The sequence below is a fragment of the Buteo buteo genome, chromosome 1 (genome assembly GCF_964188355.1).
Source record: "Buteo buteo chromosome 1, bButBut1.hap1.1, whole genome shotgun sequence".
In the NCBI taxonomy this organism is placed as follows: Eukaryota; Metazoa; Chordata; class Aves; order Accipitriformes; family Accipitridae; genus Buteo; species Buteo buteo.
The window spans coordinates 49,557,303-49,583,614 of record NC_134171.1 but is presented as its reverse complement, the minus strand read 5'-3'; the positions used below and the strand labels follow the sequence as shown (position 1 = coordinate 49,583,614).

General features: G+C 43.3%; 1 protein-coding gene across 1 annotated transcript; it reads right to left on the bottom strand.

Annotated features, from left to right (window-relative positions):
• Positions 1–2,627: 2,627 nt before the first annotated feature.
• On the bottom strand, positions 2,628–23,633 carry TMEM154 (transmembrane protein 154). The gene is made up of 6 exons (XM_075029740.1): positions 23,287–23,633; positions 14,565–14,867; positions 12,752–12,779; positions 11,464–11,549; positions 9,853–9,913; positions 2,628–5,982 (listed from the first exon to the last, which is right to left on the bottom strand). The coding sequence occupies exons 1-6, from the start codon at positions 23,351–23,353 to the stop codon at positions 5,967–5,969; spliced, it is 561 nt and encodes a 186-aa protein (XP_074885841.1). The 5' UTR covers positions 23,354–23,633; the 3' UTR covers positions 2,628–5,966.
• Between the last annotated feature and the right edge of the window lie 2,679 nt (positions 23,634–26,312).

Genomic DNA, 26,312 nt, shown 5'->3' with positions numbered 1-26,312 from the left:
CCATGTGTGTGCACATTATATAAGTGTATAGATCTCTTCAGCTTGTGAAGAAAATAAAAATTGAGATACTACTGCCTTCCTGGAGCTGACAGTAGTGTATGCATCTTTATTGGGTATTGCTTCCCAAAATTAAATATGTAAATTCAAGCTCAGACTTGGGTTTAGTTTTCTATGCTGTTATTTTTAGCAGCAATATCTGGGTGAGTATTTTCATAGTAGGTTTTCTTTCTTCTGTTTTAAAAAAGCATAAGTCTCAAACATTAGCCTTTCCTGTGAGTTGAAGTAAGAATAAATAAAATTTGAGTTGATTGGGGGCATGGGGTGGTTAATTGAACTAATGACTTTCACTCCACTTCTGGACTTAATGTTGGCATTCTATATGGAAAAATACTTTTGTTTCAAAACTTCCAAAATGTGTTGAGAAGTCCCTTTTCAGTAATCTTAAAAATTTTGCAGAAGTTGAAAACTACCACAACATCTATATTTAGAAATGTTTGGTTTTGAGGAAAGTCTGTCTTCTCATGAAAGGGCAGCTAGTCAAAAGATGTACCAATCCTTCTATTGATATATATTGAAATCAAAATTAGCTGGATATGAGAGCTAGATATATTTTTTGTTCCCCTTCTCTTTGAAGGTTATAGCACACCTAATCTCTTTAAAAAATGGGGGAAGGGAAGAGAACTCATCTCTGTGCCAAAATCTTAGTATATATCAAATGGCTTTCTGTGTTGTTCAGGTGCCCAAATTAGTGGGTTTTTTTTCCTCCAGTTGCCAGAACCAATCTGACAATTCTCAAACTACAGTTAATGCATTGCTGGTATAAAAATAACCATTGAAAATCTGGTAATAAAAGATGACAATTTAATATACAAATAAAAACCTGTAGGAGAATGCAAACTGGGCTGTAATAAAGCACTACTAAAATAATCCTCAACTTTGAGTGTGTTGGTGTGATTGTGGCTCTTTACCAGTGTGTTGCTGCTGCTTGGGGGCCTGGGTGTGGAGATGAGGTGCAGTTTGCTTCCAGAGCCATGTTGTGTTTATAACCATTCTTCTTTTAGTGTTATGCTTTTAGCCTTCGTTAAAAGAAAAAGATGATTTCCCATAGAGGAGATGATAGCAATAGCACTAACATACATATAAACTACTCTGTGTTCATGATCGTTTACATGATTGCACAAACCAGCTGCCCCTGGGCTGTGTCCTGCATTGTGGAGGGGGGTGATGCTGCTGCCTGTCACCCCCTGTGTGCCCCTCTGCAATGTCTGCTTGGGGTGTTGTGTAGTAGCAGGGAAGCACTCCCAGCCCTCAGCATGTGGGATCCCACCCAAAATCAGGCCAGGGAACTGATCCGGTGCAAAATCAGATCTGAAGCAACCCCATGCTGGAAGGGCATGGCAGCCTGTGGGAGGGCAGCTGGTGCTGCCCTTTGCTGTCATGTCGGGCCATGCCTCTGCTATTTTCTTTTCACTAATATTCACAGAAAGCATGGCTTAAGCCCTTCTTGAAACCGAAGCAGACAGTTAGTGCTCAGGATGCATTTCTATGTATATTGATAATAATATTGGTGCAGGATTTGTCCTTTGCTGATCCCTCATCTTGTTTCCCCTTGACAAACCAGTTCCCCCGTGACCCCTTCCAGCCTCCTTTTAGTGCACATTGGAGGGGCCCCTGGTCCGTAGGGTGGCACGATGGCACTAATGGGGGCAGAGTGGGACATAAGCAAGTGCCTGGGGATGGGGGAGTAACTCTGTGTTACTCCCCAGGGCGTCAAAATACTTCCTGGGGCTCTCTGGTCAAGTCTTCTTTTGCACCTCCCTAGAGAACCAGACAAGTGTTGCCTCAAAATACAGATTTTAAGGGTCTGTACCAAAGACAAATTTCTTGCTGATGCAACATTTAGGTGAGAGAGAGTGGGAGAGAACTAGTTTCTGCCTGGTCATTGCTATGATGCTCTCATATTGAGGTGGTTTGAACATTAAAAGCATTAAATAGCATCAAGACTGACTTGGGCTTTCTGGATACCCCCAGGGCATTCTGCTCCCCTGTAATGCAACTGTTGCAAAAATGGATGAAAGCAATGTGCTGCTTTATTAATCTTCTCTAAATCTCCATCTGGAAATATATCTCTCTCTTTTCATCTTTTTGTTTTGTTTTGGGTTTTTTTTTCTTTTCCCTTAAATCCACTGAAAATTATTTTAGCAGCTTTATCATTTTGGTGCTTAACTGGAATAACCTCGGAAGTGATTGATCATTAAAGAAAGATGGCTACAGTCACCCAAGGAGAAATCATGGGGGTATTCACCAATTTCACTGCAGGCAGAATTTGACTACTCATAAAGACAATCTGGAATATCCCAACAACAATATAATGAAATATAAAGCAGCTTTTTTTTCTTAGGTAAAATTAATTTCAAAGCACTTCTGTAATTTCAAGAGGCTAGTGCACTAGCCTTTAGGCTTTTTTGCCTGAATTTTAGAGAGCTGATGAGTAACATATTTATTTCTGCATATATCTTTGTGTATCTTCTAAGGCCTGAGTAATCTTGACATAACAAATAATTAGCACCCATTGACTTGAACGGATTAGCACAACTATGGGAAAAAGAGAACCTATAGACAGTAAAAACTGCTATAAACCTTTATTAGAAAAAGTTCTTTAAAATCTCAATTTTAGAAATACAATTTTAAAAAATACAATTAAGCGTTATTATGATGTTGAAATCTTTACATTACAAAATCATTTGAAACAGCTATTTGATAAAACAGCTGCACATACAGTAATTTCATATACAGAAAGTAAACAAAAATTATTTTTATAGCCCTTGATCAGGTTTAGCACTGCAAAACAATATACTTTTTTAATCTCAGATCAATAGTTATCTATGGATCCATGAATTATGACAACCTACAAACTAAAAACAACAGGGTTTTTTGCTGAGGTTAATGTTAGGGTTATGTGTTTTACAAGTGCAGGACTGTTATGGTATTAATTAACTGCTGGCAACATCAGTAACCTTAAGTTTGTAACTTTACAGAGAAGTTATTTCTATTTTGTTGAAAAATTCTCTGAGATACTGATCTTTAGCATATGTAGGAGACGTGTTGGTTCTTAATTACTCTTCTTTTTATCCACATATTGCTCAAACAATTCCTCCTTTGGATCCATAGCTTTTCTGCCTTCTGTAGGACAAAAGGTGCTCACACTTTGCACGTTGTAAATTAGATGATGAATTGTCTTGAGAAGTGCTGGATAACTAGTGAAATAGTTGAAGAAAATGGAAGAGGGGGTAACAGTTCATCACATTTGCTAAACATTTTAAAATGATACATAGTGCAAGTGGCTTTCTGTTTGCATGCTTTTTCTCAATTTCTACTGAGGGATAATAACTTGAGTTATCAGTTAGTAGTAGATATTGCAAGATAATGGTGAGATGGGTCAGCTCAGATAAGGCTGATGATGAGGCTATTACAGCAGAGGCATAAATACTGTGTAGTGCATGGCAATATTAAAATAATTTTTAAAATCTGCTAGTATCTTATCTGCTGTCTGGTTGTCCTTTTTGTTTTGTGGGTTAGAGGACCTGACTGCGTGCATCATTTAGGGAAAATTAAGATGCATCAACAGAAGGTGTAAAAGTAATACTCATAAACTGGAATATTACCATGTTTTAGCTGTACTAATGTAGGAGTAAAGTGACCTAAATCCCCTGTAATTCAATCCACCTACAAGATTAAAATATTGAGATAAACTGTGTGTAAAAGGAAATGACCAGGAACTGATGACAAGTGTAAAGTAAAATAAAAAAAGGCAAGGACTCCCATTCTTCATGTCCCAGCTATGCTTCAGCTCTCTTTGGGGTGAAGGCGGTGGCTGCTGGATGCGGAGCTGTGTGGGCTGGAGCAAGGTGGAGTGAGAGTCACTGCTGGACACCGGCGTCACAAACTGCTGGGTCACCACTGACTGCCCTCCAACCATGCAGCTGGTAATGGTCCCAAAATACATCTTTTGGTCTTGTACCCTTAAAAGAAAACATTCTCTGTTCTGGGTTACTGCTTTGCAAACTGTAGGAAGTCTGAGCACAACATCTTTGTCTGTTGGAGAGAAGTTGCTAACAAAGCTGCTACCAGAAAATACCTACTTTCTTTTTTTTTTAATTTTCTAGATTTCAGTCTTTTATTCTTTTCCCCTTGTGATTGCATTATTTTAAATCAATATTCTAGAGAATGAGTTTACTGTCAGGAACTTGTGGAAATGTTTAAAAAAAATTTTTTTTTTTGAAAGATGAACTTAAAACACGTTTCTCCAAAGTTAAAAATCATCCAAGCAGGGAAAATTAATTTACTATCACTCATTTTAAATCCAATATTTCCAATAAATTGTTTTGGAACAATGAAGAAATCTTTTACTCTTCAGGGAAATTACTAGTCAAATCATATTCAGAAATGAATGAATACAGTTAGCTGTAAACATTTTTTTCCTGTTATATTTTGACACATCCTCAATTACTCAAAGCTGAACTCTCCTGGCCTGTATTTGTCAGCTGTTAGTGACACTTAGCCATCATCTCAGAGGCTTGGGGTGTTTGTTTGCTCTCTTTAACCGAGTTATGCATCATAACATATTAGTGACGTATTTGCAGGCAAAACAAAACTGATCATATTAAACATGTATTGAGTGCAAAGAAATTATGTATTTGAGTAAAGATGAAGATAGGTAGGATATGATAGGGTAGGATATAAGATATGGTAGGATGTGAATTTAATATTTTAAATAAGGCAGGGGAAGCTTTGCACAGACAAGGAGCCACTTTCATGTCTGTGTTACATATTTAAACTACAACCATAAGAGATATGCCACCTCAAATCAACAGATGTGATTACAATATTTATATTCCCACCTTGAGGTATCTCAGGATAAAAATCTCTGATTTTTTTTTTTTTTCAGTGTAATTAAAGGTGAGCAGGCACATTTAGAAGTCAGTGTCTTTCAGGTATTCCAAGCTCAATATTCAAAAATGGAAGCAGCAGCAATCTTACTGCATCTGAAAACCTTGACCAAGTAGTTATGCATAACACATACCTATCTAAACTTGTGGTTGGTCTGGGTGCTGAATTGTTCAATTTTTCAAGCTCTCTTATTTTTAAAAAAGAAATGTTTTCATGTTGAATATTCCTGAAGTAGGTGGTCGTTAGAGAACAGTACTGGGCAGGCAGGAGGGTTACATAGTGAGAGCTAGCCCAGAGTACTAATCTGTGGACATAACGAACTCACAGGCAATCTCAAAATAATATTTTTCACTTCTACAATGCCTTTAATTTGAAAACCAGAAAGCATGCTACAAAGACCATGCCCTCGTTGGGCTGCAGTCGCTTCGGTCAAATCCTTTGGGAGCCTTTTCAGCCGCTCTGTCTGTCCTCAGAGCTGGTCTGTCAGTCCTAGTCTGGTACCTCCCCAGCAGAAGTCCTGTGCAAATCAGTGCACTGTTACCAAAAAGCAAATTGAAAAGCAAACATGGCGTAGGCATGAGCTGCACGTCCACCAAACCAGGGTAGTCCAGAATTATGGATGCTGTTTATATTTAAAAAGAAAACCACAAAAAATACAAAGAAACCCACCAAACTTGGAACAGAAGTGGTTCTGCACGATACACAACTGAAGAACTAGGCAGAAATATGGACTATCTTGAGAACTTTTAGAGGAAAAAAAAAGTTTCTGTTGATTTGTGATGAATCTCATTGCAGAACAAATTTAAATCAAGCCCTAATCTTACTATAGTGCTTTTCCTTTTGTTTTTCTTTTCTTTTTTTCTTCCCCTTGTGATGTTTCCTTTCTGAAGACTTTATGTAGCTGGACACAACGAAAGCATTTGCTTCTCTGGCCTTTTGAGATTAATTATATTTAAATCCAGTTCATCCAATATCTGGAGGATCATTAGCTTGTGTGCTGCTTTGCTGTTGTGACTTCATGATTCACCATCACTGCGTATACATGGAAAAGAAAAAAACACACCAGTGTCATGCTGTTGGGTTAGTTGTCTCAGCAGGAAATAATACACAAGGGTATCTCTGGAGTCCATGAGAAGGTGTTATCAGAAAACAAATGTCAGACATGCAATGCATGAACTGACCCTATCTAGTGCTAGGTGCTGGCAGCAAGGGCTGCTCTGATTTCTCTGCTGGTTAGTGGCTACCCAGTGCACCTTTTGTCCTGCTCCCAGGTGAGGGCTGAGCAATCAAATTGCCCTCTTTCCACAGGTGAGGATAACTTTTTACAGATGGAATTTTTGTATTAAACTTGGCCTTGTAACAGGTGAATTTTCTCTTTGTCCCACTGGTTTCTGCATAGCTAGCTTGCTCCCTAGCACTTTCTTAAAAATGTTTGGTTCATGCCAAGATTAAAAATGCGACATTTTTTATCGGCTGGTTAGATTTCAGCCAGCATTAACAGCAGGGGTTTAAACCAACCCTGAAGTTAAAAGGGCCACTCGTAATCTTAATATTTCATGTGGTTTTTTAAGTACCTTGCCAAACTGAGGCACAGTCTGGGAAAGGAGTATTTCTTTCTGTACCGACTTATTCCCCACCCAGAACACCTCTCCATAAGGAAGAGTCACCCTTTTTCAGACAGAAAGACTAGGACAGTGCCCAGCAGTGCCCAAGAAAAACCAACCCCCCTCTGGAGGTGTGATTAAACTCGGCTGCCTACAAAGACCCATACTGTGAAGGGGACAGGCTGCGCTTCTGTTTTGCCGAGGGAGTAAAGGTCCCCAGAGAAGAGATCGGCCTCGCACCCACTTGTGCACCACAGGAGCATCAGCCCTCGCCCACCCACCCACTCCCTCCTGTGTGCACGGGACGGGAACCCCGGCCCCAGCAAGGCTGGGGAGGTTTCGTGGTTCTCTGCTCAGGCACAATCAGGGTTTAAACGCTAGGTTTCAAAGGCAAGATATATTATTTTAAATATATATTTTTTTAAATGTATATACACACACATATTTTTAACTTAGCTTATGCACCAGGCAGATGACCTCCACCTACAAAGGTGCCTGAGCTGTCATGTCTTGCCTCTTGTGCACAAATCTGCAGCCTTGATGCTCATGAGTACCAATTTTTGCCATAATAATAGCTTTGTTTCCTTTTACTTCATAGCCTTTCACTTTTCGTCGTCAAAAGAGCTGCTGAAAACATCTATTTATCTGTACATAGTTGTCTTTCATTTATTCATTACATCATTTACATCATTTATTCAGCTAAGAGGTTGGTCAGGAAAAGCAGCAGATCTTGGTCTGATAAGGTTCAACTGCAGAAATAAACGGAACGAGGTTTTTTTGTTTACAAGGAAATCCCACCACTTCAGATACCTTTTCACTTTGAAATGAAGCAGGTTTCAAAATTTCATGTAAAATGAAATTTGAAAAAGTAGTTTTGAGTTAAGGGAAATGCTTAACTTAGAAATATTTTACCACCACAGGATTTTGTTCTTTAAACCTTTTAAAAATTTTATATTAAAAAGTAACTTACTCTAAGAAGTAGTTTTGGAACAACTTTCATTCTGAAAATGTCAAAATGTCGTTCCTGAAACATTTAGTCTCAGATGTTTTCAAAATGATATGTTATCAAAAGCAATTCGTAGTTCAAAACGTTTGCGTCTTGATGAACTCCCCCCAGCATCTTTATGAAGCAGGAAAACAACACTCAGCCAGCTGTGTTCAGTGAGGCCTTGAGATGTTTCCTATATTAAAATATCATCAATAAAATCTAAAAGAAGAATTACCATAATTTGAGAAGAAATTTGCCCAAACAAAGCAGTCTTTCAGAATCTGAATTTGAACCTAATAATCTTGCACTTTGTATTCAACTAATAGCCTTTGCCTGAGCAGCTCTGAATGTTTTTAGAGATAAATCTCCTCTTTTCATTTGCATTTGTTTGCCTTCCTGCAATTTAGAGGCATAAGCTTCTCTACAGTCTGATCCTAAGATAGCAGTCATAAGGAAATATGCTTAAATAACATGTGTACCTTCACTCTGACTGAAGCATACTTATCTGAACAGGGCTGCTTTTTTGCATCAAGTCTTAAGGTCACTATAGTCCTTTGAAGTGACAATATCTCTATTTTACAGGTGGAGAACTTGAAGTAGGGTGTAGCCCAAAGGTACCCTTTGCCAGTCAGGAGCAAATACCCCACCTTCTGATGGGGTTAATGCAAATCCAGTACAAAAGCACTGTAGTAAGGATGGTATTTAAAATGCCAGCTCTAGCTGGTAGGTCATGATAATTTTTTTTCTAAAAATGAACTGTTTAAGTTTTGGAAAGTAAACTTAATGCTCAGGGTGTCGTACCTAAAAAGCCTTTTATAGTCTAACTTGTGCTGGCGTTAGCATATGGCTCAAGCATTCTTTGTGCTATATTCCCTACTATAGTCAGTGGTATGCTCAGCAAATCTGTTTTTAGAGAACCACTGTGCAGCTGCCTCTCCTTAGCAATTTTCCCACTCTCCTTTATCATTTAGAGGCTGGAAGGGAAGACCCAGATGGCTAGCAAACCCAGCATCTTTTCCAGGTATTCAGGGTAAAACTATTGCTCTTGCTTGCACCTGGAACCTAGGATTTAAGTCTTTAAAAAAAAACCAAAACAAAAACCAACAAAAAAAACCTCCCAAACCCCATAACATAGCAAGAATGATTTCTCTTGCAATAGGCACAAGCAGGAACCTTTTAAAAACAAATAGCTGCAGTGGAGCAGCCCCATCCAAGAGCTATCCTGAAACTGCAGCTTTGGAGCAACTGAGTTGCAAACTCTCCAGCAGTGATGATTTAGTATCATCACTGCTATTTCACTTCTGAGCAAGGAAACTCGAAAAAGAGGGGGAGTGGGATATTATGGTGGTCTACAGTGGGAGGTGCAGCTCTGTCAGAGAGGCATGTTGAGCTGAGTTAGCTGGTGCCATGGGAAAGGGAAGACCTAGGTCCTTCTCCTGCCGTCCCTCCCTGCTCCCACTCTTGCCTGCTTGTGTCTGCTGCTTCCGCAGCACCAGGGATTTTCTTGGCACGCAGGATGGTTTAATTGTTTGTTGTCATAACCTGGCACAGAGGAGCTGCTTTGCCTACTCGCCAAAATGCAGCTGCAACACAAGTGTGCAGGCAAGGGTCATGTACAGCCCCTTGCCTCCAGCTGGAACCAGAATTTCTAATTAGGGAAAATGGGAGTTTGAGAGGGGTTTAGGGGTTCTGGCCAAAATCCTGAGGAAACCAGCCAGAAAGTTCTTAAGTTTACAAGCTGTCAGGATTGTGGTTTTGCATCCCTCTGGGATCTCTGCTTGGACCACGAGCTAGCGCCAGCACTGGGGGAGCGCTGCATGGGGGCACTGGGAAGATCCTTTGGGTTTCTTTTGGGGTCAGACAAGCCCCCATCTGGCAAGTCACAGCTCCAGCCAAAACATCTGGCAGTGGTTCTTAGGGACCTATAGGCATCTGGCAGCAAAGGGGAGCTGGGTGTCTGCGCCGGTGAGGAGTGCCGAGAAGGTTGTGCTGAATGCTTGTATTAACACCTTGGGAAACTGTGATTAAAGTCTGATCAGTGAGTGAAACTCCATCTGTGCCATCTGGTCGTCTGTCTCGCACAGGTTTACAACTGTAAGATTATTTAGCAATGCAATTTACAGGCAGAGACCAGTTTAGAACTAAGAGCATCAAACCTTTTTTTTAAGTTGAAATCAAAGTCCCTATATGTAAAAACTTCAAAACTTAAACAGACCAAAGAATCACTCTGTGATTACATATAAAAAAATTTGATTATTTTGGAATGACATTGACCATATTTCTTCAAATAATACAATGAATTAAAAGTACCTTGGGTTGGCAATTGATTCTTTTTCTTCTTCTCTTACAGTAGGCAAACATTCACAGTCAGCTGAAAAAGGGTAAGAAACAAGACTATAGTTACTCCTGGCAGTTTTTCTACATTTATTTCAAAATTGCATTGATTTTTATCACGAGTTTCTCTAGAATATAAAACTGCAGATGCTCTTCTGCACCCTTTTATCTGTGTAATCTGCATGGTCCCCACAGCACAAATGTTACATATTTTAAATCCTCTTTCCCTTTGATAGGTGTTGCCATAAATTCTTTATTATATATATATTTCAGTTGTTTATTTACACCTATACAAATGAACTACTTCTGAGGACTGTTTCCTATAAACTACCATGGGGAGGACCATTTGTTAGTCTTCCACTGCTTATAGTTGCACCTATGCTTTATAGTCCAGCTGGGAATTTGGAGCTGGGGTTTAGGGAACACTAACAAAAAAAGACCCGTATGTAAATTATTTGCCCCCTTCTGTCCACAGAATTTAAAAAAAATATTTTACAGCACTATTTCCCCATGTACTATATTTAATGTCTCTATTTTACTACTGCTGCTTAGCACATGTTTTCTGCTAGAGCTTACAGACCGCGAAGGTCAAAACCCCATCATGTGGAGCACTCTGCTAGTGCAAAGAAATGCTCCGAAGATTTTTATGTCCTGAAAAACATAGCATCCCTAGGAGGTCAGGCAAATGAGCCATTTGGATATAAGGCAAGGGACCAGGAATGAAAAAAATATCAGGGTTTCAGCATTTCCTAGCCAGTGAAAAGCTGTTAGCAGTTCAAAATCAGGCCTCGGTTAATTCGCACTTTACCAAAGATCTGTATTTTTTTAAGGAAAGCCTTGAAGGAGGATGCAGGGCCCTTAGAGACTTTAACCAGGAGATTTCAGCTGGGAGAAAAATGGGGGAAAAAATACAAGATACTTAGAAGTACCTAAGAAGGAGCTGAAGATGCTGCTGGTGGTAGTTACCACAGGTACTAATTGCTCTATGGGCTGACAGACTTCCCAGAGAGGATGTAGATGGCGAATGGTGCTGGCAGCAAAGAGCAGCTTATGTTCCATGCAGTAAAGATGGCAAACGAGGGAAAGGACACACAAAGAGAGGAGGGATGTATTCATAGGATCCTGGCAGCAATTTTAAGTAAACGGTGGTCTAAACTATGAGTAAATGTGTGTTTCTCCTACAACAGCACAATGCGGAGCACAGAACTGTGGAAACTCTGAGGACTGAAAGGACTAGGTGCTTCAGATAAACTAGTACTTAGCATTAAAAATGTGTATTTAGAAATATAAATACCGTTTACAGCTACACATGTGTTTAATAGAAGTATCTACTAGAAACTCAAAACATTTATGATATTCCATCATATGTTAAAAATAAGCTCCCACACAAACTAAAATACTCCTCTGAACAATTCTACCCCTGACATTTGTGCTGCTATTTTAGTAGCAGGGAGTCAAGAACACAACTAAAAATGTTGTAGGAAACGCAGTGAGACACATGCAAAATGCCTTACATTGATTTTCTACGCATGGGATGTACGTCAGCTAGAAAGAGAGGGATGATGGAGTAGAGGGGTTACCGTGTACCATTTTTGTTCATGCTGTTCATCCATTTATCAAGCTCTTCCATTTCTATCTCCATAACAGAGGGCGTGTCTTCTTCAAAAATAGGACTTGAGAGGAGGGAGGAGGGGAAAAAAAGGCATTACACAAAATGCTCAATTCAAACAACTTACAACATAGTAATTTTGTATGAGTCTTTCGTAATTCCAGACGCATGTATAAATTCTGGAAAGCCACCCTAGCCTAGCTATCTGAGAAGATGTCAGCCCCATGGGTGTGAACGAAACGGCCACAAATAGATGCAAAGGAGCAGTGTTGAGATGCCCGTCCTGGGCAGAGGTAGGGCTGGCTGGGACATGGCATGCAGAGGGACCCAGACGGTGCAGTCGGGGCTATGCCAGAGCACAGGGCCGCTGCAGCTATTTGAGAACCGTCCCTACTCTAAATAGAAAACTGAAAAATAAAATAGTTTGTCTCTGCCCTTCTGGAACACGTGGCAAAAGTCCCGTTGCCCCAGTAATAAAAGCAGAGGGCCCACAGTTTCATCCTAGCTGTGACTGACATTGGCAGCAACCTCAAAAGGAAAAGTCATGAGCAGAGTAACTCTGCATTTATTTAAATGCCTCCATTTAGCTTCCCTTTCCTGATAGTTCCTGGAGGCACATGGTAGAAAAAATATTTTGAGCAAAACCCCCTTTTTTCCCCTGTGAAGCCAATTTAATAACTTCCAGCATTGATTAGCAAGATGGAGCTCAATAAAAGGTAATGATAAAAATTATCATTCTGATAAGACCCATGCAGCTTTTGGCTCGTTTTCCCAGCAGCTAAGGCACTGCTTCCACGGTGGCTGGGTGAGCCTTTCTGCCTCACCTCAGAGTGAGAAGACAAACTTGAAAAACAGGGGAGCAAGACACAGAGCTTATTCTGAATAGCTGAAAGCCAGTGATGAGCCTGGGAACAGATCCCCTCTGCTCACGGGGCACCTTGCATGTCTTCTGGCATCTGGTGGAGCCAGGGGTACCTGGACTGGGCATAGGGGTGGGTGGCTGCAGGTGGTGGGTGCCTGTGGGGCAGCGCTCGCCTTGGCCAATGTAACTCCTGTTCTTCTGCTCTAGTCTTACACCTTCAGCTAGATACTGAAGTCACACTTTAGCCATCTCTAGAGATAGTTAACTGGAACAACTGATGGCAAAAGGTAATGGTGCTTAGTGCATGGTTAAATTAAAACAGGCAGTAAAAGAGCCCAAAATCATAATATCCTGTTAGAGTAAAAGCATACAAAAAAAAAAAAAGTCACGTTCATAAACTTTACCTTTTCACATTTTCACTTCCCAGCTCATCTGGAAAAGAAAAAAGTTGGTGTTCATAGTTCTGCTCTTTGTATATACAGGGTCCAGACTACAAGCAAACCTTGAATAGGGTCACGTAAAACAGGTTGCATTTTCAAAAGGCATTATAGTTAACTTGTAGATGAAGGACAAAACATCCTGTTTATAGTTTTCAGAGGAACCCATTATTTTTAATCTTGAACACACTAAAAGCAGCTCATTATTAGCTCAGCCATGCTGGCAGGAAACCGACTGTTAGCGCCGCAGTGGGCAGGACACGGCAGATGCAAGCTTCCCTGAGCAAAGCAGATGTCGTGAGAGAAATGGTATCCTGAAAAGGAACCACTGCTGCAAAAAAACCTGTTTACTGGAAGCGTTGGGACATTTTGCTGCAGACTACATGCAGGCAATTTGGCTCTGCCTGGAGACCCTGGGAGCCACTCATGGAGAGAAGAAGTGGGGGAAGGACTCGCATGGCAGATTAAATCTCAGTTAGGCAAATGAAGCTGAACTAGCCAGATGTCAAAAGGTATCCAAGGCTAGTTATGACCCCAAGACAAAGTAAAGATGGGGAAAAAACATAGTGTAACAGCCATTGTTCAGGAAAATAACTTCCCCTCCAGGAATCAAGTGACTGAAAAGCCTCAGCCCTCAAAAAAGAATGAACTACCTATAGGATTCACATTGTATACTGTCTTAAATTAGCTTATTTTTAATTCATTGTTGCCAATGGGTGCTGACACGTCTTGCTTGTTCCAGTGCATTCCCTGACTGCAGAGCCACCCCAGAGCCACAGAGCTGCCTGCCCCCACCTTGAGGATGCCCAAACTCCCAGCGCCACGCAATAGGCACGGGGCAAGAGATCACAGGATTGTGCTCCTGCAAGGCACCACGTTTCCCGTCCCTTGGAAGAGTGTACCTGCACTTCAGGTCACCCAGAAACAGGCAGGTTAACTAGGTGCCTGGTTGTGAATTCAGAGTTTGCTACGAGGGTGACCCAGTGATAAGGCAGGTGCAGCCTAAAACTGCCCTGAAAAATGGACTTAAAATCTATGTTGAACATATGTTGCTGTCTGCAGGCTGAGGAGCTTACAGCTGCATTCTTGTTCTGTAGAGACACTGAAATGACCATTTCAGGACTTCACTTACCAACCTTGTGGTTTTAATATGACACCTCAGTTTGTTTTCTGTGGCTTGACACTCCAAGTTACTGATTTCTTTGCTCACAGATCAAGGTACCTTCCTGAAGCACTGCTCTGCCTATCACAGCACTCAGGCAGTCTGACTATGGGATTTCTAGCTCATTTACTGTGATATCTTCAGAGCTGGCACCACCCTACAGGATCCCTTAAAAGTGTTCCTTAAAACGGTTTTGCTTGTTCTTATTTTATCAAAGCTCCTAGCAGCTTTACCTTGTGGGCAGTACAGGCAATAGAAGCATTAAATTCATCTTGCATGAAGTTATTGAGCTTAAAGACAGAATAAGTGTTTGCAGCCACACGGTTACACCCGTACGCCGTTCCCGGCATTGCCAGGAGCTGGAGCTCGGTGCCGTGGCTCCTGTGGGTGTGCAGTGTGAGCAGGAGGTGCCGAGAAGCAGAACTAGCTCCCACCTGAGGAGAGGTGTGTGCCCAGATTCCACTGGCCAGGGCCAGATCCCTTTCCTATCTGTCAAATGTGCAACTACAACCAGAGAAGTACGTCCTGTATGTGGCGTCCCAGGCCTCCAAATAATGTTTTGTTAATGTTGACTCTGCCCTAAAAATACACTTCTGATGCATGAGAAGACAAATTTACCTTGCTTAGACTTTTTCCTTTTATGATGTATTACAAAAAATGTGGTCAGCAAAATCAGCAGGACCAGCAGCACGGCAGGGACAATGTATATCAAGATAGACTGTTCTGCTGCTTCTAGGCTGTCCCGATTGTTCGTGGCATTCAGTTCAGTACTTTTTGTTTCAAAGCTGCTTTCAGTAGCTCTTGTAGTGACGTGTACTGGCTCGTGATCATCTGCGGTCGAAGAATGCGTAGCAGGAGGCGGCGTTGCTGTAACGGTGGATAATATCGGTGATCCATCTCCTGAACCATCAATTTCAGAGCCTGCCAAATATATGAGGACAATTTAACATTTTATGGGTTTTATTGGTATTATCAGTGAGTCAAAGCCTACAGCTTTAATATTTACTTTTCATTTGACATTTTAAAAAAAATCAGCAGATGCCCCATACACACAGATTTGAAGTCTTGGGCATCAGATGTAAAATTAGATCGCGAATCCATCATAAAATCTTACCAGCCCTGACCATGTTCTTCAGCTGGCTTTTACTGGGACACGTCAGCATGCGTGGTCTGTCTGCACGCAGCTGTCTTGCACAAACAGACTTTTTTTTCCTGCAGGTTGGCATCCGGTCTCGCTCTCGTGTAAATTCTTCTGCTCCTGAGTAAACCACACCATCCTGCCTTGCTTCTCAGCCTTGGTGCGTACGGCCACAACCCCTTTCATCCCTCCCCTTAGCCAAGGAGTTAGTACTCCCTTTGGGGAGACCATTATCCCTGGTTCCCCCAGCTCACTCATCTCCCTGTTTCTGTGCCTTTGTCAAATTTGTTAAATTTGTTTCACTGTGAAAAACAGAACTGGTGAAAGAAAGTTTGAAGCCTGCAGAAGCTGCTGACTTTCACTTCTGCACGGACTAGAAGAGGTAGTAGTAACACAGGGACTTTACTGGATACAGGTGCAATTAGCTGCTCCTCCATCTGATCCTACGGGCTGTCTGAAGGAGCGTATGGTAAAGAGTCAGTGCGGGTTGTTCTTCTCAAATGTTAAGACTGGGGGTTTTGAACCTTGATTTGGGTTTTGGTTTCATTTATCAAGCAATTTGCAAGAAAAGTGGCTAAAATTGGCTATATAGGTAATAGTGAAACAAGCTTTTTTTTGAGGCTAATTAGGAGTCTATGTTGACTGTCACAGAGTTTAAAGCTTAACAGAAGTACAGTAGATTCTGGGCTGATGCTGTATTCTATACTGATGCCAAAAATCCTGTTGTAGCTAAAGGTGCAGGAATCAGTTCCTAGATAAATTACACCAACATGTTTCCAAATGCAAAGCCTTCAATAATTTTCTAGGCATGAAATTAAATGATGATTTTTTGTGTGTGTTATCTGCCCTTTCAGATACAATACCGGCATGGCACAGCTCTCATTTTATGCAATAAAGCAGGATGGGATTTCATGACTTTTGCAATGACATGTTTCTCCCCGTTCCTGTAAAGTGCTGGGCAGCCACAGTTGCCACTAGACTTAGCAAGAGCTTAAGGTTTTCAGCACCTCAGTGCTGGCATTTCCAATCTCACAGGACTGGAACCAAAAGTACTTAGCATTTTAAATGCTTTTGTAAACACATTAATCTTCATAATGGCCCTGAGAGATGAGCAGTTATCATCTCCATTTTACAAATGAGAAATCAGAAGGACAGGGATGCTGTCCTTCCCAGGGACGCCAAGTGAGAGAGGAAAACTGGGATTAGAGCGCTATCTCTTGCTTAATCCACTCTGCAGCATCTCCTCTCCTGTCTCAAAGAGGAGATGAGTATCTCCTAAGACTGTATTCCAGGAAACCCAATTTCAAATGAATAAAGTTATTTGAGTGTGACAGCAGTGATTTATCTAGATTTTTATGCCACGCTTATCACTCAGGCACCTGATTGTTTCATCCTTTCTTAGAAACTGGGAAAGAATTTTAATACTTAATACCTAATACTTGAATATAGTATTTAATACTGGAAAGCTCACCAGACGTTTTCACCATAATACAACAATGAAAATGTTAGCTCCTCAGTGGCAAAGCACTTTGTATGGATAGCCTCTCTGTCACTTTCTTGTTTATCTAGTATTTCAGTCAAGAGCAAAACAAGATCTCTGCCTCCCTTGCAGGTAATGACCCCTTATGCGTGTGCTTCTCCATCCCTTCCCGTGATCTGCTGGCTGTCCTTAATCCTGTCACAGAGGATGGGAGGGAAAGCTCTTCTCTTAATAGTTTGGCCACTTGACTTTTCTTTCCCATGGTAGTTTATAGTCCCTGGTGCCTGCAGCTGCTCCATTTCAATTGCTGTTGCACAGAGCGGCAAGGTATCGCTAGAGATGTCCACACCGCAGACCGCAGCATGATGGACTGTGCCACTGACAGAGCTGCTGGACCACTGCAGCCTCTCCGAACCACTTCGGTGACCTTGCTTCATTTTCCTCCTCTAGCCATCGCCCTTGAAACCCATCGTCTGCCACATATGATATATTGACAAGGACAAGCCTGTTGCTTAAAATAGTACAAATGGGAAAGGGTGTGGGGAAAATAGCTTATTTTTCATTATGCTTAGAGCTAAAATGGATTTTTCAAATGTTTAAAGCATGGTGTGACTTTAAAGCAAAAGCAACCAGTCACACCTCATTAACTCCAGTGCTAAACTTTCAGCTGCAGCGTATGCTGCGCTTGATTTCCAAGAGAGACTTTTCCAGTGTTGCTGGTACTTTTTATTTGCCTGTTTTTGAGCTCTGAAGCAGATTTCAAATAATTTGTCTCCGTGTGAAATAGAATTACCTTTTCTAGTCTCTAGGCAAAGAAAATGGCAAATCACAGGGAGTGACCTTGCTGCCACGTATTTTTGTTCACTTTGCATAATTCCAGGGGCAAAACAGCATCTTTTCTGTGAACACCATTTCTTCTTACAGACATCTTTTCTCTGAGTGAATTAAATATATCTTTCAGCAGAAGGGCAGCCAGTTGCACAATGTTCTCGCAAGGATATTGCTCTTATTTCTCACATTTCACCTGCTGCCTCGCCACACCTCCCTCCAGCTCTTCTGCCCGTCACCTCTGAGGACACAAGGGATGCCCTACCTGTCACACAGGGGCTGCTCTCGCTCTCGGGCCACCCACACATCACAGTTTTTATGTGGTAGGAAAATCACAACCTGCACCTGTGTGGGCTTGCTGGCTTGCACCAAGGAAGGATTTGTACCTCCAGTCCAGCAGGGAGGGACGGACTCGGGCTTCCCGGTGCAGGCGCAGCACTCGCTGCAGCCAGCTGCCTGGGCCACATGAGCCCCACATGGTTGGCCCCAAGGTAGTCATCGTTTTTCACAGGGTTTCAGTTTAAAGTGCTCAAAATAGTGAGTGGGCTGTGTCGCAGCTGGCCCTAGTGACTGTTTTGTAGGCTGAATGAAAGCTGGATGTTGCAAGGTTTGGAGCAGGGCAAGAGAGCACCTGAAATGTGCAGCTTTTGTGAGATGCTATTCAAACATTTTCTCCATGCCTGGAGGGAGCCAGATTTGCAGTGGTCATTCATACCATGAACTGTCTTGTCAGCTGTGCTTGGGTTTTCATCTTGCAGAGATTTACCAGCTCCCTCCAAAAGGAAGTCTGACCGTAACATAACATAACAAAACACATCACATACATTCAGGATGGAAAACCAAGGCCAATGGAGTGGAACAAGGAGCAGTCACATCTGACCACGTAGATACCTCCTTGACTTTGCAAAGCCTGTGTCCTTTCTCTTGCTCAACTCAGACTCATGCTGTTGGCTATGGTCCGACATCCGTATTCAGCCCTCCGCACAGCTCGGCCAAGGAGCAGGTGCTCACAAAACAACCGCATCGGCTTCAGCTTTGTCTGGACCGCCTGGAGCGTGAGGGCTGGTGACTTCTCCCCATGTTGAGGGAAGTGGATGGGAGTACGCTACAGCTTCAGCCAGGCCCATATTGCCACTTCCCCTGCTTTCAAGAGCAGAAGGGAGAGGGGCTGGCATGCAGCTGCATCCCACCCAGGTGGGGAGCTGGGCACAGCTGGAACTGGAAGCTAAGAGGTTGGAGCTGGAAGCTAAGAAGTCCTTAGGTTCCCACCACTGAGGTATTAGAGGATCTAGTCCTCAGGGGACCAAAATGCCTGAGCAGGCACTAGCAACGACTCAAAAAAGGTTCCATAGCTGTTCTTAGAGATTACAAAAATGCTATGTCCCTGTGTGCAGATACCGTGGTATAAGGTATTCTTCAATATTTTCTATGGAAAAATTTGCTTGGATTACCAATGGACTTTGTGTGAGTTTTGGAGGTGCTCCCAAGCCTGCCTTTCAAGGGAGACAGAAGGAGCTGAATGCACCAAGCAGCTTGACAGACTGGAGTCCAAACAACTGCATCTCAAACAAACAAACAACATTTCTGTTGTTGCAGCATTTCTTCCTCTGAGGTTTGTGCTGTAGCACTCAGAGGTGGCAATATAAGCTTCTTGATGAAGTAGGTGGGCAAACAGGTTTCTCATTTCAGTTGGATGCCAGGTGAAGGAAAATAGCCGGCAGTCAGCACATTGGGTTCTGCTGTAAAATCATCAGTCTCCCTGCTGCCTTCTCATCAGGCTCGAGGACTGGGGTCTCTGAAGGGAATTTTTCAAATTACACTATAGTACCTACTTACAGAAGAAAAAGGGATGGGATACAGGAAAAGCAAGAGCTAAGTCAATGGGATAGACAAGCTTATTAGTTTGAAAGGAAATATTTTGTATCTCCATACTTTCCTATTAGCTATAAAAATGCAGTGGAAAGAGGGCTCACGAGAGGGTGATAAACAAAGAAAAGGCTGTAAAGCTGTGTACGCTGGCGTGAAGTTACCACATCCTGTATCACTCTGCTCCATGCACACATTCCTTCTGGTCATATAGTCATCCCACTCCACGTGGTCTGTATGATCCTCTCTCCTATTGCTTGACTAATCCCTGTTCTGTTCCTCTCCCTGCATTTCATGTTGCGTTAAGAAGGGCCGTTCCTTGCCATGGCCAGGGCTTGCCCGACTGCCTGCTGCGACAGGTCCCGCCTGTCAGTCTGGCTGGAAGAGGAATCCTTAAAAGCCTGCAGGCTAGCTGTTGGGCGCGTACCCTCTTCTGATGAGGGAGCACAAACATTTCAGGATGGCTAATCTGTAGACAAGATCCTTTAAAACGGCGTGCTTAGAAAGAGTTATCTAGGTATAACCTGAAAGAGGAAACAACTGTTTAAGTTCATTTATAGACGATAGAAGCTGCTTTCTCCTCACTGTACTTCCATCCAGCTGAAGTGCTGCATTAACTGCCGGTGTTGCAAATTCAGTCACGCATCTTAGAGCCAAACTGTGAACTTGTAGTCTCATTTCTCACCCTCAGTATTAAAGGTTTTCCAGACTAATTTATGCATTTAGTTGCATCTACTTAATCTCATGGCCTTCTAGCTCTGCCTCAGTGATACCCGTGCAACCTCACTGTGATGGAAATCTCTTGGTGCTCCTTGCTCTCAGGAGGACCCTGAAATTAAAGATTCAGAAGCTCTGGAGGCTTTGCAGCTATTATATAATATCCCTTGAGAGAAAACAGACTGGGGTCACTGACTGAAATTTAGCATACAATCTTGCTGATGTAAAGGAGAGATTTTTCTGAAACTTCCCCAAAGCACTTTAAAACACAGCAGAAGTTTGTGTGCATGGATAAAAGGAATAGGAGTAAATATGTACAAGGAATTGATGTGTTCAGTAGAAGGGGTTTTTCATCTGCTTTTTAGGGGGCTGCACTTTGGACAGAAAGGATGTAGCAAATCCTCATTTCTTATATTGTTGTTTTGCTAGAAAATTGTAACAGGCAACTCTGATGGGTTCAAACCCATTCTCGAGATCATTACTCTAAGGGGGAACACATCAAAAATATCACTCACTTAGAGACCTTGGCTTTGTAGGGGACTTTACCTAAAAGCCACTTCTCTGCCAAAGAGAGAGCTGCTGCCTGTGCTCATGGTACAACCTGCTGAATATCTGGATATTTGATAGCAATGTTTCTGTGAACAACAGTTCAAAACAATAGCACAGAGACACAGCCAAAATAAAGCACTGCCTGCAACCATCCCAGCTCTTCCACTTAATGATCTTACACGCTTTACTGCTCCTCTCCCTTACGCATTTTCTTGCTCCCCATGTCAGGCCACTTATGCTGCAATTTCCCACGTGTTTCACCGAACACAGAGGGAGATGGTGTACCCTGGGAAATGCCCAGAGAGTCAGAGCCTTTTCCTATAAGCTATAGTAAAGGCCTTAATACTTGTTCCTAGGGTCAGCACAAACCTAGGTAGGTCTTTAGGGCTGCTGCGAGGCTGAGCAGCGAGCACCATCACCCAGATCAGGGAGGGCCACTGCTGGCCCTCAGCAGGTCACCAGCAGGGCTTTCTGCCTGCATAAAGCAAAGGGATGGGCAAGGGGAAGGGGACTGGTGCAAAACCCAATGTCCCCTCAGTGTGGAGCTGGGAGAGGGCCAGCACCCAGAGCTGAGACCTCAGGCATGCTCCTAAAGCCACTGGCTTGGAGTAATTGTAGCATAGCTGGGAGAAAACCATCTGTTAATCATAATCCAAATGGCAAGGCTGGGGGTTTGCAAGGCTCCACCATGGTATGGGAACAGGACTTATAAAGGCTTCAATCTGTCTATGCTGCAAGATTTAATCATACTCTTATTGCCTATTTTGTAAATGGTTTCTAGACAGTAGAGGTGAAACCTGGGAGATCCCCAAGACCTTCTGCCCCCCTTCTCCAGCAGACCACTTTAAAGGTGAGGATTGTGTCTGGGACTGGAGGAAAAAGGTGAAAGCTCCTTTAAAGGTCCTGCCCTGTTGATCTGTGAGCAAGGAGGGGTGAGAGCAAAGGATCCCCCCAGGAGGCCGCCCTCATCGGAGGGGCTCCCAACCCACCAGTACCTGTGGGGTACATAAGCCCCTACATAAACTCTTCCCCCTCCAGTTCAATTTCCGCCCCCCAGGGCCCAAGTTCACAACTTACCCTCTCCCACCCTTGCTGTCAGAGTAAGCCCCAGGTACATCTTGGGGCTGGTTGCACAAGCAAAAGCTGCCTTTGTATAGGGAGCAAGGGGCCCTGCTCCTCTCTGGGCGGGTGCTCTCCTCCCCTTCCCCAGCAGCTGGGGACTGGCTCAGGAGAGCCGGGGCTGAAACTGGTTGGGGAGAGCTCCAGCAGGACTGACTCACTCCCATGGAGGAACTGCTCCAAAATCAACCAGAATTTAAAGGTGGACCTACCTGTAGGAAGCCTCTAAAGGCAGTGGGGAGCGGGTTGGGGCACCTGGTATTTGGCATCTGCCTGGTGCTTTGTGTAGCCTCTAATGCCCATCACAAAGAAGGGCAGGGGGGGCCAGCCATGGGCTGGGGGGACCGGGGACTAAGGCATCCCTCCACCCTGTGGAGGTGGTGATGAAATATTAGCAATCAGTACACTGCAAATGAGCTAAGGAAGCTGGAGCCTGATCACTCTGGGCTGCTTGTGTTGTGCCCCTCCGTTTCCCTTTGACCTCCGTTTTGCTCTGTCCATGGCGGGACTTTTTCCTCTGACTGCTTTGATTCTGAGCTACGTTCAATGCTTGCAGTGTATTCTCCTAACATGTCTGTAATGCAGCAGGGCTGTAGTAACGCAGACACAACCAAACCATTTTATACCTTGCTCAGCTCACTCTTACAGCTAAGCAAGACTCCTAACCACAAGCAGCTTGAGAGCACGCCGAGAGCCAGCAGCCCAGTTTTACACCCTACTTATAGTACTGGTTTTCAGGGAAAAAAATACCCATACCAAATGACCTATTGCACCAATGCATTTTAAAACCTTAATAGAAGTCATCCAGTGATAGCTGAGAGCGACTGCCCTCTCTCCCTGCTTTCTGGAGAGCTCTTGCTTGCTACAGCAGCACAGAGGCAGCAAACACTTCTAGTCCGTACTGAGGCACTTCGGCAGTGCTTTGTCACCGAAAGACATATAAGCACCACCTGGCAAGGTTTTACTCAAAGAGCTGCCTGTCTCGTGCGGTGACTGGCTGCCAAAACCAAATTACCCCCTGTCAACAGGTGAGAGCCTCTGCAACGACACCCCAACACTTCAGCATGTTGTCGTAAGCGGCTTTTCCACTCGCAGTTCTTCCTTTCAGAAGGTCAGGACCTAAATCCGTGGTGCTGACCACTTTGTTCTGCAGCTGAGAATTCAAAATATTTGTCTCCAGAGCTGGTTGTTCTTTTGTTAAACCGGTTTCAGTGCACCGGGTCTACGGAAATCGGCAGTCAGCTTTTGAATGGAAGTAGTGCTCCGTCTTTAACTTTACTATTAAATGCTGATAGTATGGGCATAAAAAAGTACAACAAATAACTAAAATTGGAACCAAAATGCCTGGCGGGCCAGCATGGAAGCTCCAGTTCCCTACACACCTGCAATTTAGGAAACATAGGAATTGTAGGATTCAGTGGCTGCTGTTTGGGGTTAGGTCTAAGGAAAAAAGTCAAAGCTTTGAAAAAGTCAGGCAGCTGAAAACAGAGAGGGTAAACACAGCTAAAAGAAGCGGAGAGCAAGTCCCCACAGATCTTCTCCTAGCGCTCAGTTTGGAGGGTGTTGCCCTCTGACTTGGTCCTATGGCTGCAGGCACAAAACGCGGTCCCAACTCGGAAGGCGAAAGGCGCTTTATTACTCACGGTTCCCGGCAGATCCTCTGGCCAGGGACAGGGCAGAAAGCAGGGCGATGAGGTTTTGCTTTCGCATGTTACCTTGGCGGCGCTGCCACCCGAGGGGTGCTTCTTCGGCGGGCTCCCCGCTTCACCCGAACATTTACATTTCCTGTTTCCTGCCAGGGTGCATCTGAGCTGCATTTCTTCAGGAGATGGACTCTCTTTGATGGGTTTTAGGAAGTGATGTAATTTCGTCTGGGCCTGTCAAGCAAGCAATGATTGCAAAAGGAAGAAGAAAAAAAAAAAAAAAGTTGCTTTTCAAGCACTAACTTGGCTGAGGCACCATTATGCTGTAGGTGAGCGAGCTCCGACTCTCCTCTACTTTTTCGACTCCCGACTTTACTACCATCTGTCTTCATCTACATGCAGTGTCATGGGGACAAACATCATACAAATACAAATCAGACACAAAATTTCATTTATGTGTGTTAACAGGAAGGTTTTAGGTTGCTTTTCAGGGTGCTTGAGCAAGCAGATTTCAATAGTGCCTCCCCCTCGTCTTGGGTTTCAAGCTGTAATTCTCCCCCCAGCACCCTGGGACACTATGTGAGCTTATGACCCCAACAGGCAACCCCAAAGCGGGGCTGTCTCCAGCAAATGGGAAAAATGGCTGGTTCACTTGGCAGCCTATAAGTGAGTGTTTTGGGCTGTTTTGAGCCAGGGAAGAGGAAAAAGCAGAAAACCACATCATTTTTCGTTAGGAGCAGGCGGCTTAGCTGGAAAACACTTAGGCACAGGTGTGACGATGGCTGTAGATGACAGGGGACAGAAGGTCTCGAGCCCCACCAGGATGCAGTGCCTGGCATGGGCGTCCATGGTGCCACGGTTGATGGAGGCGATGAGGGGGCAGGTAACTCCTGCCTCCCTTCCTCCCTCCTCTTGATTTTCGCTCCCCCCCCGGCGGTCTCTGGCTGGGCGTGCAGACGGCAGGGCACGGCTGTGTCCCCCCCACGCTGCCCCTTCCTCTGCCCACTCACTCAGGAACATGCAAGGGCTGAGCAGGGGCTTTCACGTATCGCCTGTCACTGGATAAGAGCAACGGAAGAGCTCAACACTAAACCCAACATTTTCAGTCTTCTTGCTATATGGGGCGGGCCTAGCCAGGGCTCAGAATTTGGACCTGGGTCTAAACCATACCTGTCCCCAAGCAGGGAGGGTGGCTGGACCTTAGGTTTGGCTTGTTCCACTGTACAAATAAGTGCTAGGTCTAAAATTCTTCCCTCTGAGTCCAGAAGAGTCTGCACTCCAGGTTTTACTCTGGAGCATTCAGATTTGAGCCATTTTAAATACTTGCATAGAATTTTCCAGTAATAAACTAAGGAAGAAGAAACGTATGCTGCCTGTGTAGCAGCTTCATGGTACTTCCCCTAGATATTACTCTGTGTCAAAATCTGATTTCTGGTGAATTAGTTGAAGCTGGCATTGGTGAATCTTTCTGTTAGATTGGTGGGAGCTGCTGAAGTGACCGATTGTTGCTCTGCTTCTCCAGCTAATAATTTTTCTTAACACACTGATGCTTTTATAGGTCATCAGTTATAGTTTCTTAGCTTGAGTAGCTGAGAAATAGGTCAGTGACTCATTTAATGACCAGCTTGTTAATAGATTTAAAACACTTGAATGATTTAGTTAACTAAAAATCTGAACTGCTTGCTTATTATTGGCAATGTATGTTTATGCTCTTCATAAAACAGTGGGGGGAAAAAGCAAAGCCAAGTTACAACATTGCAGCTACAAGAAGATAAAGAGGAGCTCTGATTTATGAAACTGCTGACTGAGTAATTCAATATTGCTAGGAGATATTCTTTAATATGATGTCATAGCTATACATGATAACACTTACCAGACAGAAGTGTCAGAGGTGAGACTTGCAAATGCTTTTAAGATTTCCCCATTAAAAAATGACAGAAGTTCCAAGCATTAGTAATAGTGTCTAATTGATATAGATACTTTCAGTTACGAAAGTCCAGAAATTGAGGCTACCCAGGCATCTCCTCTGTGCTCACAGGCACCTTGGCTTTGTCTCGTCTGGTGATAGGAAAATGGATAATCAGCCATCGGGCCAGCATGGGCAAAGACTGTCTGTGTTTTCACGAGCGTAGACTCAGGTCCTAAGGCTGTTACTATTGTCCAGCCCCAGCTTTTCTTTAACTTTAGTCAACAGTAGGCAAAGTCACACTTTTTAACAGTATTTTTATTGCTTTAGTGTATAAAGGATGTGCTATCCTCCTTTCCATTTCTTCCCCATCTCCTTCCCAGGTTTGCCGCTCTCAGTCTTCCTGATACCACATGGGCTGCAAACATGCTCTCCCGGTTTATTCTGCCCTGCGTATTTGGCTATTTTGCCCCATTCTGTAGACTTGGCCCAGCTCACTCATGCCTTGAGAAAACATAAACCTAGATAGAAAGACTGGAAGGGAAAAGAGGAAAGGACTTGGATCTGGTTTGTAACTTTGCTGCATTTTTATGTGGTATTTCTAATGGCTAGTATCTACAAGGCTATATCCTTTCATCTTTTCCCTTCCAGTCTTTTTGCATAGGCTGTAGTATTTGCCACTCAGATTCCCATCAACTATTTTTGACACATTTGGCTAACAACTTGTTGCTTACCCTTGAGAGCAAGATAGCCACCCACTGGTGTGCACCCAATTAATGATTTCGAAGGCAAATTAAAGTTCAGGAAATGTGACTTTATGCCACATTACATTTTAATTAAGACTTTAGAGTGATACAAAGGCAGCTTGGCATGCATTTGACTATTTTTTTTTTTTTTTTTAAATTGCAGAGAAAGAGGAAGAAGATATTTTGGATGCTGACAAATTGGACTGTCAGGGAAGGGCAGTTACCTTGGTCCATCCCCACCAATGCCACGATCGTGCTCCCCTGAAGCACTCCCAGTGGCCTCCCTTTTGCCTGCCTGGGAAGCAAGTTTAGTACCTTCGCCTGGGCCGTCATTTTCAGCCACGTGCTTCTCTCTTCACAATAGAAATATGCAA

What these genes read in the sequence shown, in the direction of transcription:
- TMEM154 (XM_075029740.1), bottom strand. Translation starts at nt 23,353, where the DNA reads ATGCGAAAGCAAAACCTCATCGCCCTGCTTTCTGCCCTGTCCCTGGCC. An exon ending in CAGAGGATCTGCCGGGAACC is followed by an intron (nt 14,868 to 23,286) that starts GTGAGTAATAAA and finishes TATATTTGGCAG; the next exon opens with GCTCTGAAATTGATGGTTCA. An exon ending in GAACAGCATGAACAAAAATG is followed by an intron (nt 9,914 to 11,463) that starts GTACACGGTAAC and finishes ACCCTTTTTCAG; the next exon opens with CTGACTGTGAATGTTTGCCT.